Consider the following 15,957-nt stretch of genomic DNA (forward strand, 5'->3'; position numbering starts at 1 on the left):
AAAAAAAAAAGTATGATACTTACACTAAATTCACCAGATGAACCCAAAACGTTCTAAAATTTTAAAAAATGAAAATATGTTAGAAAATTATAATTATTATCTTTCCATTATTATTATTTTTTTTTTTTTTTTTTTTTTTTTTTTTCATTTTCTAACAGTAAGTACCTACATTTTTAACCATCCATTTAATTAAAGATAATTGTGAAAAAACCTTAATGTCCATTTGGTTATCTGACATTGCAATGCAAACTCTGTGAAACTTTTTATAAAACAAATCTAATAAATTGAAAATAGAGTCATTTTTTCCAATCATTGGGCATTGTCTTTTAAAAACACCATCTATAAAAAAAAAAAAAAAAAAAAAAATTAGTAATTGAAATAATAAAAATGATAATAATAAAATAAAAAAAAAAAAATAAAAAAAATAAAAAAAAAATTTTAAATAATTACTTTTATTTGTTAATAAAGTTCTAATTGAAATTTGTTCAAAACCAATATTTTCAACTAAATTATTATCTTTGTCAAACAAACTAACTACAAACTTTACTAAATCTTTAATATCCAAAATTGTTACCCATTGTTTTGAAATTTGACAAAAAACAGGTGCTGATAATAATTCTTGTGCTGATAATTCCTTTTTTTTTTTTTTTTATTTTTTAAAAGAATAAAAAAATATTAATTAGTAAAATAAAGGTTTATTTTAATTTTTTTTTATAAACTATTATATTTACATCAAAAGCACTTAAAATATTATCATCAGCATCTAACCAAACTAATGGTTTTCTTTCTAATTTTCTAACTAAACCAACTTCATCTATTGATTTTGATAAAAATGATTGAAATTCTTTGGATTTTGATAATTCTAAATCTGCATTATTTATACTTAAATCATTTCTTAAATTTGAAATATCTGCCATTTTTTTTTTTTTTTACTGCACAATAAACCAAAAGAATAAAAAAAACAAAAAAATAAAACCAATTTTTTTTTTTCCAAATTAAATTACTATGTAAAAACACTTCAAACCCTCATTTCCCACTAAAAATAAAAATATAAATTAAATAAAAATCTATTTCCTTTTGTGGTTAAAAATTGAACAAAAAAAAATAAAATAAAAAATAAAAAATAAAAAATAATTGTTTACAAAAATTCAAATTTCCAAAAACAGTAAAAAAAATAAAAAAAAATAAAAAATAAAAAATAAAAAATAAAAATCTAAAAATAATTTAAAATTAAAATAAATTATACTTATTTTTCAAACCAATATAAAAAAAAACAAATACATCTTCAAAAACCATTATTTTTTTAATTGTTTTTTTTTTTTTTTTCATTTATCATATAAATAATTATTGAATGTTTTGAATTATATTTCAACTGTTTTAATCCAAGTTTTTTTTTTCCCCAATATTATTACCCTCCAGAATATAATAATAAATTAAAAAAAAAACGCTATAATTTTTTTTTTTCTTTTTTTTAATATATTTTATTTTTTAAAATCATCTAAATGCAAATTTAGGCTTTAACAGCGAAAACTCTTTGTGGGAAGTTGGTGGCAGTTTTGGAAACTCTTAAGGTGACAACTTTAGATTGTTTGTTGGTGAGACGTCTTCTGATGGCTCTAGTCTTTTTGTAACGGAGATCAGTTGGGATCTTGCTTGATGATTTTTTAGAATAGACAGCACGGAGATGGTTCTTTTGAGTTTGGTTGAAAACAGTTAAAACACGGGCAATAGCTTTACGGACGGTACCGATTTTGGCTAATTTGCTTGGGTTTGGTGATTTAACTTGGGCAACTCTTAAACTTGAGAGCTCAGTTCTGAGTTCCTTGAGGTGTTCAAGTAATTGAGTCTTGTTTTTGGTTCTGAGTTCAAAAGCTTTAGTTTTTTCGGCTAAATTATTATTATTTTTATTTTATTATGAAACATGTTAGAAATAATCATTCATAGTTTCGTTTCTATAAATATTGTGATAAATGATAGATGAACGATGTGGTGGTATGTGATAAGTGATAACTGATAACTGATAACTGATATTTTGCTGTTTGATATTTAATCCTAAATCCAAAAAATATTAATCATTAATCCATAATCATTAATCCAAATCTATTATCAATCCAAACTATTTTATATTTATTTTATTTTTTTTTTCATTCTTAATTGTATGTGGAAATATTTATATGTATAGGATTCGTGTAATATGTAGTGACATACCCATGTTGAAATTTTGAGAGTACACTGAAAAAAAAAAAAAAACTAAAAATTTTCGCGTATCACAATATTTCAGCAGACCGAAAAAAAATTTTTATTTTTTTTTTTTTTTATTTTTTTTTTTTTTTTAAAAATTGTTACAGTTTTTTTTTTTTTTTTTTTTTTTTTTGGGCTATAAATAACTGTATTTACAATTACATTTTTGATCCCAAGTCCAAATAATTTTTTTTTTTTTTTTTTTTTAAATTTATTTATTTTTTTTATCATTTTATTTTTATTTATTACATATTATTTTATCTTTTATCTTTTATTATTATTATTATTTTTATTTTTTTTTATTTTTTTTTGACTGGTTTTTTATTTTGCATTTATTTTGTGTTAAATTAAAATTAATTTTTAAAAAAAAAAATTGAAATTGAAATTGAAAAAAAAAAAAAAAATTAAAGAAAATCAAAACTTAATTAATTTTGATTTTCTTCTTCATTTGTCAAAATTAATTAAAATCATTTTTATTTTATTATTTTTTTCACTCACATTTTTCATTTTTTTTTTTTTTTTCATTTTTTTTTTTTTATTATTATTTTTATAATTTTAATTTATTTCCAATACCTGTAATATACATAAAAAATGACTTGTAACATATCAAAGGTTGATATTGGTTTACCAGAATATTGGGTTTATAAAGGAGAAGGTGCAATGAATATTGTTTTATCATACAATGGCCCAAGAAATGAAAAATTAGTGTGTAAATTATTTATTTTAGATTTTTAAAAATCTTAATTTATCTATTACTAATAAAAAATTGGAAAAAAATAACAATAATAATAATTAAAATAAAAGGATGGATTAGTATTAAGAGTTAAAAAATTAAGTAATGGTGGAAGTGATTTAGAAAAAGAGATAGGATTATATAATTTCGTATCAAATGTAATGTCACCATTGTTAGGAGATAAATATGTATTTCCAGGATCAATGATAAATGTTACAAGTGATTTCTTAGTGAAATTAGATAATTTAATATTTAATTATAGACCAATTAAAAGATCAACAATTAGATTAGATACAAATTTAACAACAGCATTTTTAATAATGGATTTAACAAGATTAGATAATAATACACCAAATCAAATTGAATATTTACATCATCATAATGATAATGATAATAATAATGATAATAATGATAATAATAATAATGATAATAATGATAATAATAATAATAATAATAATGAAATTGGTAATAATAAATTTAGTAAAGTTATTTGTATTGAAATTAAACCAAAATGGGCGTTCTTACCAAAACCACATAAATATATGAATAGGGAGTTATTAGATGTCAAATTAAATAAATGTAGATATTGTATGCATCAACAATTGAAATTAAAGGAGGGATCAATTGATGAAATTAGTAGTTATTGTCCATTGGATCTATTTAGTAGTGATTGTAATAGACAAAAACAATCAATTATCAATATGATTCATCATCCACAAAATAATTTAAAAGTTTATTGTGATGGTATATTATCATTCACTGGTTCATTGGGTGGTGGTGTTGAAAGAAATAAATCAACAAATTCAAATTTATTATCATCACTATTAATTAATAGTAACATTATTAAAAATAATAAAAAAGAAGAAAAAGAAGAAAAAGAAGAAAAAGGAGGAAAAGAAGAAGAGGAAATAGAAAGAAATATTTATTTATTATCAACAATAATTTCATCAATTTTACAAAGGGAAACAATATTACAAAATATTAAAAATGTACAATTATATGATGATATGGATATAGAAGGTATTTATTATTTATATAATAAATTAAATGGTGGTCAAGTTAATAATGATATTAATTATGAAGAATTAAATAAATTAACTGATAGTGAAGCAAAAGAAAAGATTGATAGATTCATGATTTCATGTACTGCTAAAGATTGTTCAATTATGATTTCATTTAATGTTGATAATCCAATTAATAATAATAATAATAATAATAATAATAATAATAATAATAATAATAATAATAATAATAATAATAATAATAATAATAATAATAATAATATTAATGATGTTGATAGTTATTTTAATTTTATAAATACTATTGATATTGGTGATAATGATGATACACTAATTAATAGTAGTGGTAATAAAGGTAAAACAAATATTCATTATAAAATTGGTGTTGTTGATTTGGATACAAAGAAAATGAATGCAATTCCAAAATATTATAAATTGGATCAAGATATTGTTAAACTTTATAAATCAAATATTAATACTATTAAATCATGTAAATAAAAAAAATTAAAATAAATAAAAAAAAAATAGAAAAAAAAGTGAAAATAAAAAAATAAAGAAAGAAATAAAATAAGAATAAAAATAAAATAAAAATAAAATTAAAATAAAAATTATTTCCAAAATTGGAATAAATTGCAATAAATTTAATAATAGTTTTTTATCATAATTATTTTTTTTATTTTCCCTCCAAAAATTTTAAAATTTGTTTTTTTTTTTTTTTTTCCTATTTTTTTTTTTTGTTTTTTAATTTTTTTGTTTTTATTTTTTTAATTTTAATTAATATCATTATATATATATTATTGTGGTAAATTATTAACTAAAAGATCTTTTGTATTATTAAAATTTTCTTAAACATCTATTTTCAAAAATAATTATAATAATAAAAAAAAAAGAGAAAGGAAAAAAAAAAAAAAAAAAAAAAAAAAAAAAAAAAAAAAAAAAAAAAAAAAAAAAAAAAATGATAACTGGTTTATCAATTCATAATCAAATTAATAAAAAGAATGAACCAGTTAAAAAGGAACAAAATATTCAAGCATTTGTAAGGGTTCGTCCATTTTCAGTATATGAATTGAATCAAGGTGTTACAACAGTTCCAATTAGGGTATCAGATTCTTCAAAAGAAGTATTGTGTGAATATAAAGGTACAACTAGACAATATAAATTCGATCATGTTTTTGATCAAGGTAATGTTTCTTTTTTTTTTTTTTTCAATTTTTTTTTTTTTTTTTAATCCTTCTAAATTTTATTAATTCTCTTATTATTATTATTATTATTATTATTATTATTATTATTATTATTATTATTATTATTATTATTATTATTATTATTATTATTATTATTATTATTATTATTATTTATTTAGATTCAATTCAAAGTGAAGTATTTAATATAGCAGTAAAACCAATTTGTGATGAAGTTTTATTGGGATTTAATGGAACAATTTTTGTATATGGTCAAACAGGAACAGGTTTGTATTTTTTTTTTTATAGCGATAGCGATACACTATTTTTTTTTTTTTTTTTATCTAATTTATTTATCATTTTTTTAAAAAAAAAAAAGGTAAAACACATACAATGGAAGGTAAACATGGATCAAATGAGGATATGGGTATTATACCAAGAACAATTAATTACTTATTTCAATGTCTTGAACAATCTGGAGCAGATTATAATATAAGAGCATCACATTTAGAGATTTATAAAGAGGAGATTTTCGATTTATTAGCATGTAATGGTAATGAAAATTTAAATAAACCATTAGGAATGTTTGGTAAGTTAATTTTATAATAATATTAAATATTATTATTATTATTATTATTATTATTATTTTAATTTTTATTAATTTTTATTTTATTTTTATTAATTATTTATTTATTTTTAAGATACACAAAAAGGATTTAAAATACCAGAATTAGAAGAAATTGTTGTAAATGATAGACAATCAATATTGAATGTATTAGCAAAATCATGTAAGAGAAGACAAACAGCTGAAACACAATATAATAAACAATCTAGTAGATCACATTGTATATTTTCAATAACGGTTCATGTTAAAGAGACATCAGTTGGTGGGGAGGATTTAATAAAGATTGGTAAATTGAATTTAGTGGATTTAGCAGGTAGTGAAAATGCAGAGAAATCAGGTAACAACGATAGATTGAGAGAGGCAGCATTAATCAATAAGAGTTTATTAACATTGGGAAAAGTTATAACGGATTTAACAAACAATGAGAAACATATACCCTATAGATCATCGCAATTGACAAAAATCCTTCAAGATTCGTTAGGTGGTAAAACTAAAACATCAATTATTGCAACGGTTTCTCCATCGTTGGTGAATTTGGAAGAGACTATCAATACATTGGAATATGCATTGAAAGCAAAGAATATTAAAAACACACCACAAATCAATCAACGTATGTCAAAGAATTCGTTGTTGAAAGAGCAGTCATCAGAGATTGCTCATTTGAAGCAATTACTTCAAGCTGCATACGACAAGAATGGTGTTTACCTCACCATTGATGTTTACGAACAAATGAAGAGAGAACTCGAGGAGAAATGCTCACAACAATCAATCACAGAGCATAAGATGGAGGCTCAACGTCACGAAATCTCTTCAATGAGAAAATCATTTGATGAGCAAACAATGTTGTTTGAAGAGGCTATGAATGAATTGGAGAGTTCAAAGAAACAACAACAAGAGAAACAAAAATTCATTGATCAATTTATTTCACAGGATACAATGTTACGTTCAAATTTGGGTAGTGCAGTACAGGATTTATCGAAATTGCATGAGAAATTGGATACGATGAAATCAACGGAACGAGAGAATCAAAAATCAATTATCGATTCAAAATCAATACTTTCCAAACGTTTAACCGATTTAAATCAAATGTTGGTTTCGAAATTACAAATGGGTCAAAATGAACTATTGGAATCATTGAGTGTACAATTAAAGGTAGTTCATGACCAACAAACTAAATCAAATCAATTAATTGGTAAACGTATTAATAACTTATCACAATTGATTGATTCATCTGTTCTACAAATTCAACAATTAAATAATGATGATAAACAACAAACACAACCATTATTAAAATTAAATAAAGAATCAAATGATCTCTTTATGAAATTAGATAAAACAATTCAACAATTATCTGATCAAATTAAGATTATATTATCTGATTTTTCATTACCATTTTTTAATAGTAATAATAATAATAGTAATAATGGTGATGAAATAATTGATGATAGTTTAATTAATAATTGTTTTAAATTAATAAATGATCATGTTAATAAATCTGATTTAATAGTATCACAACAAAATAAATTAATTCAAGAATTTTCAGAATCAATGTCACAATGGATGTTACATCAATCACAATATATCATTGAACAAAGAGATTATCAAAAACAATTAAAAGAGAAACAAATATTAAATAATACACAATGGGAGAAGAAATTATTGAGTAAACTTGGTCAAGTGATTCAACAATTTTCAAAGAATTTCACAGATTCAACTTCGGTTTATTATGATACAATGGATAATAATTTACAACATTTTGAAAAACAATTTAATTCTATCAATAATCATTCAAGACAACAGGTTGAATCATTGTCAAATAATTTACAACAATCTTCAACACTTTCTCATCAATTTGAATCAACTGTAAAATCAGTTTTAAATGATCATCATGCAAACAATAAAAAAGTTGACCCAAAATTAATTGAATCTATCGAAAAGGCAAAAAAGAGAATCAATCAGTTAACTGACGGTTGTATTGATTTAAGTCAACGTCAACGTCAATGTACAAATCAATTCAATGAGGCTTTCACTGATTTCACATTTGGTATTCAATCACAAAAGGATATTTTAGATCGTGTTATCATAGAGAAGAATCAAGTTCATGAGATTTTACCATTAATTGAAAAATCAAAATCAACCTTTAAAGAGAATATAGATACTTTAATTCATAGTTTAGATTCAAGAAAATCAATCATTCAATCATCAACTAATGAATGTTCAAATCAATTGAATTCTCTAATCTCTTCAATACCTTCCTATTTAGATTCTGCAATTAAAGTAACTTCAAAATCTGGTGAAACACCCTCAAAGAAACATTTTGATATTCCTTCACCAATCTCAACCTCTTCTTCTTCTTCTTCTTCTTCTTCTATTTCTTCAATCCATTCTAATGCAGGTGGTAAAGAAAATAATCATCAATCTATTAATAATTCAATAAAGAGTAATAATTTTGATGGTTCTAAAAGTATAAATTGCGATAACATGAAAATCGATACACCTCAAAAATCATCTACAATTCCTATCACTCCAAAAAGTTTAAAATTAAATTTAAATAGTACACCAAAGAGTGTTTCTAAAAATTTAAAATCTTCACAACAACAACAACCACTTATTGTACCATCTTCTAACCAACTCACTTTATCTGCAAAGAAATTATCTAACAAAGAGTACCAACGACTACAGCAACAACAACAACAACAACAACAGGAACAGCAACAACAACAATCAGCAAAAAAGAAAAAGTTAGCAATAGAGAAACAGTTAATGATAACAACTTCACCTACATTATCTTTAGTAAATGAATCACCATTTTCTTCACCAAAATTATCAAAACAAAAGATTTTACAGGACCAAATCCAACCTCCACAACCACCAAGTATACTTTCACAATTAAACTCAACACCAATTTCATTTTTACAACCACAACAACCACAACAACAACCACCATCATTTTTTAATAATTTAAATGGTAGTTTTAATCGTGGTAATAATTCAATTGATTTTTCATTATTAGATGATGACAGTGATTCAGATAATTCAGATGATGATGTTCGTAGTCTTCTTTCTTCAAATAAAAAGTCATCAAGAGCATCGAAAAACGCCGTAGTGTCTAAAAAAGTTGGATTGACACCATCAAGAAAATTAAAAGGAGTCAACTCAAGTGCTAATCAGTCTTTAAATGTAAAAAAATCAAAACCCATCTTGACATCTTTATCTAAAAAACAAAATATTTCAACTCCAATCATTCATTCTTCAAAACCTTCAATTTTCGGTGGTGGTAGTACAATTTCAAGTAAACTTAAAAGTTTAAAACAACAAACCCCTTTGAAATAAAAAAAAAAAAAAAAAAAATTAATCAAAACAACAAATTATCAAATCAACAAATAAATATAATTGATATCTTTAATTTTAGTTAAAAAAAAGATAAAAAAAAAAAAAAAAAATAAAATTTTTTAAATATTAAATTTTTTGTTGTAACATATAATTTTAATAAATAATTTGTTTTTGTTTTTATTTTTATTTTTATTTTTAAAAAATATATGTATATAATTTCGTTTTACATTATTATAGTCTTTTTTTTTTTTTTTTTTTTTTTTAAAAAATAATAATGATTTCTATTGAATTTTATCTTTTTGTATGTGTATATATTTTATTTTATTCAGAGGTGATTGCATTTCTAATACCCCCAATAACTAAACTTAACATTTTAACTGATGGGTCATTTGTTAAATGTACTTCACTTGGTTCTTTATAGAAATTTTTATTAATTAATCTAAGATTTGCTTTAATATGTGCACATTGTTCTGGATGGTATAAACGAGAAATTAAAGAATCCATTAATTTTGGTTTAATTAAAAAATCTTCATATTGTTTAAATGTTAATAAAATAATTAATTCCCTTAAACAGTTATCTGGATCTTTTAAGATTAAAAAAAAAAAAAAAAAAAAAAAAAAGAAATTATTAATATAAAAAAAAAAAAGAATAATTGTGAAAAAAAAAAAAAAGAATTAATATTTACAATCTGGAGGAGTTGATAAAACTTTACAAATACTAGATTCAACAGATAATTTAGCTTGGTAATCTATTACTTCATAAATAGATTTATTTTTAAATAAAACTGATCTTTTTAAAGTTCCTCTTATAAATCCTTTTTTAATTAATGATTGTGCAATTGTTTCTGTAATTCTTTTCTATATAAATAAAAAAATTAAAACCAATTGTTAATAAAAATTATTTATTTATTTTGAAAATATTTTCAAAAATATTTTACCATTTTATTTAAACCGACTGAAATTGTTAAGATTGCAGTTGCCATTTGTAAACCTTTTTGAGCAAATGAATTAGATAATTTGGATAATATATAATCTAAAAATGTATCACCAGTTTTTGAATGATCAATTACTTTAATTAACATTTTATTGTTATTAAATGATTGTGAGTTTTGTTTTGTTACAATAACCTTATCCATTAATTGTAATTCTGCAATACCACATCCAACGAAACCATGAAATAATGGTACAAATGTATATGGTAATTTCCCAGTTTCTGGATTTAATATTAATAAAAATAATTGTTCTGGTAATGTTAATAATGGTAAAGAATCATTATCATTATCTGGGTTCATTTTAATTAATAATTCGTTCATTTTTCAAAAAGTTGTTTTTCTTTTTTTTTTTTAAAATTATTTTTATAAAAGATTTTTTATTATCGATTTAATATTTGTATTTATATTTATTATTATTATTATTATTATTATTAAAATTTTTATTAATATTATTATTAGTATTATAAAATATTGCTATAATTGTACAAATTTTAAAATTAAATGATCTTTTTTTTTATTTTAATTTAATTATTATTTTTTCTAAATAGTTTAAAACTATAATAATAAGATTATATTTATTTTTTATTAAAGAAATTAATTTATTTTATTTTATATAAATATTTTAATTTATTTAATTATTATTATTAAAAATTATTATTTTTTATTATTTATATATTTTAGGAAAGTGTTAATTTTATTTTTTTTAATTATTTGTATACAATTTTTTGGTTGGGTGAGAAAAAGATAAAAATACAATAGTAATTTAAAATTTTGTTTTTATGTGATGGATTGAAATTAAAACAGAAAAGAAAATAAAAAATAATATGTTTTTATAAACCCTATTTTTTTAAAAAATTAAAAAAAAAAAAAAATTAATTACACTAATTTCACTTTATTTTAAACGTTGAATTATTTTATGGTGTGTGTAAATTTAAAATTCATATATACATTTGAATTCTTGATAGAGATTTTTTATATGGTATTTGGATATTAGTAGGATTTTTAAGTTCTAAATATGGATGGATATTTACTAAAATTAAAAAATTAACCACACCACAAAAAAAACAAGTGGGGAGTGGGGGATGTGTGGTAAACTCAAAACTCAAGCTTATTATCGTTTCATTTTTATTACTTTTAAAATATGTTTAAAAAATTGTTATTGGGGTGGGGGAAGACAATAATTAAAAAAAAAGAAAAAAAAGAAAGAAAAAAATAATAATACAAAAGGTAAAAAAAAAATGAATAAAAAAAAAAAATAAATTGCAATTAATTTCTTTATTGTTTTACGTTAACCCCATTTTTCCATTTGAGTGCTTTTTTTATTGCTATTGTTATTACTATATATTTTTGGTTTCCCCATTCTTATTTAATTTATTTGAAATGTTTGTTGGTGGGTTATTATTATTATTATTGTTATTATTATTAATCGAATTAATTGAATGTATATTACCTAATAATCTAGATTGATGATATAAAATTAATGAGGGGTTATGATTCGAATTTGGTGATAAATAGTATGGTGAAGTGGTAGACGAATTATAGTATGGATTATAAATAATATTATTGTTATTACTATTGTTGTTTTGATGATAATTATTATTATTATTATTATTATTAATTAAAAATGATGAAGAGGGTGATGGGTTACCACTACCAGGTGAATGAATTGGTAAATATTGTGAACTGTTTTTATTAATTTCTTTATTATAATAAAAAAGAATTAATATTAAAATACCAATAATTAAAACTGCTAAAAAAAGTACAATTCCAATGAATGAATTTGTTAATTTTGGATCTATTGTAAAAAAAAAAAAAAAAAAAAAAAAAAAAAATTAAAAAATTAAAAAATAATTAATGATTAATTAAAATTAATATATTTATAATATTTGAATAAATATATAATTATTACTAAAATTATAATTATTATAATATTTTAATAATAAACATACCACATTTTCCGCAAATTGGTATTGAATTATGTAAATTTGGAATTACCATTGTTGAATTTAATAATGATAAAGGTGGTATATCATTATAATTTTCTGGTGAATTATTTTCATTATTATAAATAAATAATAATGTATCATTTATACAATGATATTCTAAAACAAAATTATCATAATAAACTTTTGAACATTTTAAATTATCATTTATAGGCCCTAGGCAACAATGATTTGAATTAATACCACCAAATAAAATTGTCAAATATAATAATAATAATAAAAATAAAATATTTATATATTTTATTTTATTCAATAGTTTTTTTTTTTTTTTTTTTTTTTTTTAAAATTTTATTATTATTAATTAAATTTTGGGGTTTTTTTTTTTTTTTTTTTTTTTTTTTATAGTTAGTATTATTATTTGATTCTTATTAAATTTTTTTGATTGTTTTTTTTTTTTATATTTTTATTTTTTTTTATCCAGATTGATATTTTTTTTTTTTTAAATATTTTTTTATTATTATTATTATTATTATTATTATTATTATTATTATTATTATTATTATTATTATTATTATTTTATTGTTTTTATTATTTTTATTATTTTTATTAATTAAAATTTTTTATTTTATTGCAAAAGAGTTTTTTTTATTTTGGTTGCAAATTTTAATATTATTTTTTTTTTTTTCCAAAAAATAAAAAATAATAAAATAATTAAGTTATTATATGGGGATACTATAGTATTATCATAATATCTGTAGAAGTGTGTGTAATGATTGTAAAAAAAAAAAAAAAAAAGTAAAAAAAAAAAAAAAAAAAAAATCTAAACATTTAAAAAAAAAAAAAAAAAAACCCACTAAATGTGGTCACCCTCTTTAAATTTCTAAATTCAGATTTATAAAGTATTTTTTATCTTTATTTTTTTTTATTTATTATTTTTTATTTTTTTTTTATTTTATGATATATTTATAATTTATTACCAAAAATGAACATACGTTCACATAAAAAATAAAAAAAAATTAAAAAAAAAAAAATTTGGTTGGAAAAAAAAAAAAAAAAAAAAATGAAAACTTTTTTTTTTATTCATTTTTATTTTTATTTTTATTTTTATTTTTTTTAAATTCATAATAATAAATTTAATAATAATGACAGAGGTTGTTAAAATTGATATTGAATTTAAAGAAATAAATCAAGATAATAATAATAATAATGGTGATGAGGAGGAAGAGGATAGGGAGGGGGAGGAGGAAGAACCAATGGAAGAAGGTGAAACATCATATATAAATAAAGATCAAAGAAAAGCAATGAGTGTTGATTTATCATTAGTAGAGGATGCAATTATAATATCAAATAGAATTAAAGAGAAATGTTTACAATTGGTAAAATTAAAATCATCAACATCACCAATACTATCATCATCACCATCATCAAATGTTGATGGATCAATAACACCACCACCACCAATTAAACCGACTCTTTCACCAATTGCATCAGTATTAGCCGATTCAATAATGTCAGATTTCATAGAGATAAAAAAAGCAATTCATAAAACTCATATCGATTCAGAAACTAAAAAAACAAAAAAGAATGAAGAGAAAGAGAAATTTGAAAAACTGAATCTTGTTTATCAAAACTATCTATATGAAAAAAATCATTTAGAAAAAGAAATTAATTCATATAAAGATTTTAAGTAAGTTTACTAATTTTAATACTAATAATAATAATAATTAATATTAATATTAAAAAATATATACTTTTTTTTATTTATTTATTATTATTAGAATTGATGATCAAAAACCTAAATTATTATCATTAGAAGATTTTGAAAATAAAATTAAAGATTGTACATCAATTAAATTAGAATCAGTTGACACTGGTAATGAAGAATTAAATCAACATAATTTATTATTAAATAGATTAAATTTTGAATTATATGAAAGAAATAGGTATGTTTTTTTAAAAAATAAAATTATTTATTTATTTATTTTTTGTTCAACAATTAATTTTTTTATTTTTTTATCTTTTTTTTTTTTTTTACAGAACAATTGAACAATTAAACAAGATACAAAGAGATAAAAGATTACATTTAGGATTAAATACAACTAAACAAGAGTTTTTATCATCATTATTAACAAATGTTACAGCATTGGCATCAAATATATCAAATATTCAACCAAGTTCAACTAGTAATTATGAACAAAGTATATTCAATTTACCAAAACCATTATATGTATTATATTATTCAGTGAATTCATATTTACAATCCAATACAAAATCAACAATGAATTCTGATAACCTATTATTAAAAATTAAAGGTGATATGGATAAAGCAACAATTTTTAATTCTGATTTTATGATTTATTCACAACAAACTCAACATCAACACCATCAACAACAACAACAACAACAACAACAACAACAACAACAACAACAACAACAACAACAACAACAACAACAACAACAACAACAACAACAACAACAATCACAAGAAGAAATAACACTTAGAAATAATAACAATAGTGATTATCATCCATTATCAGTGATTTTAGATTATTTAATATTCGATACAAAGGTATCATTAGAGTTTACTTGGGATTGGTTTAGAAATATTGTACTTTGTAAACCAATAGATCATTCTGATTTTTATTTATATAATATATTTCCAAATGATACAGGTTTATTAGCATCATTTACAGGTGATGTTGAAATTCCCCCAATTTCTATCACCTCACCAACCCCTCTATCACCAAAACCAATTAATAATCAACAACCATCACAACAACAATCTCATCAAAATAACATCAATGTTAATATTATTGATTCATATAATAGTGGATTCGGTAGACCATATAAATGGACACAAGTTTTATGTGGATTATTACCATGTAAATTTATTCAATCCGATAGTAACCAATCTACATTTAATCAATGGTCAATCACTGCTAATATTATGAACTCTGTCTTAAAGAGATTAGAGTGTAAAGTTTCTTTAGAAAAACAAATTAATATTCTAAAGAGACAAGCATTAAATTATAAATCAACAAATAGTACCTATAGAGAAAGAGAAAAAGAAAAAGAAAGAGAAAAAGAAAAAGAAAAAGAAAAGGAAAAGGAAAAAGAAAAAGAAAAAGAAAAAGATAGAGATAGAGAAAGAGATAGAGATAGGGATAGAGATAGGGATAGAGACAGAGATAGAGATAGGGATAGGGATAGAGAAAGGGAAAGAGAAAGAGAAAGAGAAAGAGAAAAAGAAAAAGAAAAAGAAAGAGAAAAAGAAAGAGAAAGAGAAAAAGAAAGAGATAGAGAAAGAGATAATAACAGTAGTAATAGTAATAGTAGTAGTACAATAACACCATTTTCAACAACAATTAAATTTATGTCAGCATTATCAGAAACAGATTCAAATAATCCAACAATTTATGGATCAGATTTAGTAAAACTATTCTTCAAGAATAGTTTTGCTGATATTGAAGTGTTAATTATAATTCCATCAGACTATCCATTGGTTCCACCAATTTTTCAAATTGAAACGGAGAGATCAAAAGAGAATTTTAATAGTTTGGATAAAGATTTAAATCATATTTTATTATTACAAAGGGATCAAATCAATTCATTAGAAACCTTTTTGAATTCTCAATTCCTTTTTCAAAATCCTCATCTTCAAGGTTGTTATGATTTATTTGGTCATTTAGTTCAAAGATTAAAAGATATTTTAGTATTCCTCGCTACCGATCCAAAGATTGTAAAGTCAAAATGTCAAGGTCGTTTAACAAAAGGAAAATTAAGAACTTTACCCTTTTCTATTGATTCTCAATCCTTGTTATGGAAACATTAAAAAAAAAAAATAAAAAAATAAAAAAACAAAATAAAAAAAAAACATTTACTAAATGCTATAT

At 21.1% G+C, this 15,957-nt stretch overlaps 8 protein-coding genes across 8 annotated transcripts in view; 3 read left to right on the forward strand and 5 right to left on the reverse strand.

Annotated features, from left to right (window-relative positions):
• The window catches only part of DDB_G0288369 (hypothetical protein), a gene marked incomplete at both ends in the record, with an annotated part of 1,646 nt that extends 729 nt beyond the window's left edge, over positions 1–917 (reverse strand). The window contains 3 exons of the mRNA XM_631684.1: positions 170–339; positions 451–634; positions 732–917. Coding sequence (XP_636776.1) covers positions 170–339; positions 451–634; positions 732–917 — 540 coding nt within the window. The remainder of the gene's footprint in view (positions 1–169; positions 340–450; positions 635–731) is intronic.
• Positions 918–995: 78 nt separating this feature from the next.
• DDB_G0288365 (hypothetical protein) lies at positions 996–1,296 on the reverse strand (the record flags this gene model as incomplete). Its single annotated transcript, XM_631685.1, has 3 exons — positions 996–1,036; positions 1,143–1,213; positions 1,247–1,296. 3 exons carry the CDS (start codon positions 1,294–1,296, stop codon positions 996–998), a joined length of 162 nt encoding a protein of 53 aa, XP_636777.1.
• A 214-nt stretch (positions 1,297–1,510) lies between these two features.
• On the reverse strand, positions 1,511–2,212 carry rpl35 (S60 ribosomal protein L35; the record flags this gene model as incomplete). The annotated part of the gene is made up of 2 exons (XM_631686.1): positions 1,511–1,887; positions 2,209–2,212. 2 exons carry the CDS (start codon positions 2,210–2,212, stop codon positions 1,511–1,513), a joined length of 381 nt encoding a protein of 126 aa, XP_636778.1.
• Positions 2,213–2,832: 620 nt separating this feature from the next.
• Positions 2,833–4,491, forward strand: DDB_G0288351 (hypothetical protein; the record flags this gene model as incomplete). The annotated part of the gene is made up of 2 exons (XM_631687.1): positions 2,833–2,946; positions 3,046–4,491. 2 exons carry the CDS (start codon positions 2,833–2,835, stop codon positions 4,489–4,491), a joined length of 1,560 nt encoding a protein of 519 aa, XP_636779.1.
• Positions 4,492–4,948: 457 nt separating this feature from the next.
• On the forward strand, positions 4,949–9,129 carry kif13 (kinesin family member 13; the record flags this gene model as incomplete). The annotated part of the gene is made up of 4 exons (XM_631688.1): positions 4,949–5,174; positions 5,354–5,458; positions 5,551–5,760; positions 5,873–9,129. The coding sequence occupies 4 exons, from the start codon at positions 4,949–4,951 to the stop codon at positions 9,127–9,129; spliced, it is 3,798 nt and encodes a 1,265-aa protein (XP_636780.1).
• Positions 9,130–9,450: 321 nt separating this feature from the next.
• On the reverse strand, positions 9,451–10,421 carry DDB_G0288371 (Golgi phosphoprotein 3 family protein; the record flags this gene model as incomplete). The annotated part of the gene is made up of 3 exons (XM_631689.1): positions 9,451–9,713; positions 9,816–9,987; positions 10,068–10,421. 3 exons carry the CDS (start codon positions 10,419–10,421, stop codon positions 9,451–9,453), a joined length of 789 nt encoding a protein of 262 aa, XP_636781.1.
• Positions 10,422–11,458: 1,037 nt separating this feature from the next.
• Positions 11,459–12,119, reverse strand: DDB_G0288353 (hypothetical protein; the record flags this gene model as incomplete). Its single annotated transcript, XM_631690.1, has 2 exons — positions 11,459–11,916; positions 12,071–12,119. The coding sequence occupies 2 exons, from the start codon at positions 12,117–12,119 to the stop codon at positions 11,459–11,461; spliced, it is 507 nt and encodes a 168-aa protein (XP_636782.1).
• A 1,087-nt stretch (positions 12,120–13,206) lies between these two features.
• On the forward strand, positions 13,207–15,896 carry DDB_G0288355 (RmlC-like cupin family protein; the record flags this gene model as incomplete). The annotated part of the gene is made up of 3 exons (XM_001134522.1): positions 13,207–13,751; positions 13,843–14,007; positions 14,102–15,896. 3 exons carry the CDS (start codon positions 13,207–13,209, stop codon positions 15,894–15,896), a joined length of 2,505 nt encoding a protein of 834 aa, XP_001134522.1.
• Positions 15,897–15,957: the final 61 nt, after the last annotated feature.

The sequence above is a fragment of the Dictyostelium discoideum genome (assembly GCF_000004695.1).
Source record: "Dictyostelium discoideum AX4 chromosome 5 chromosome, whole genome shotgun sequence".
Classification (NCBI taxonomy): Eukaryota; Evosea; class Eumycetozoa; order Dictyosteliales; family Dictyosteliaceae; genus Dictyostelium; species Dictyostelium discoideum.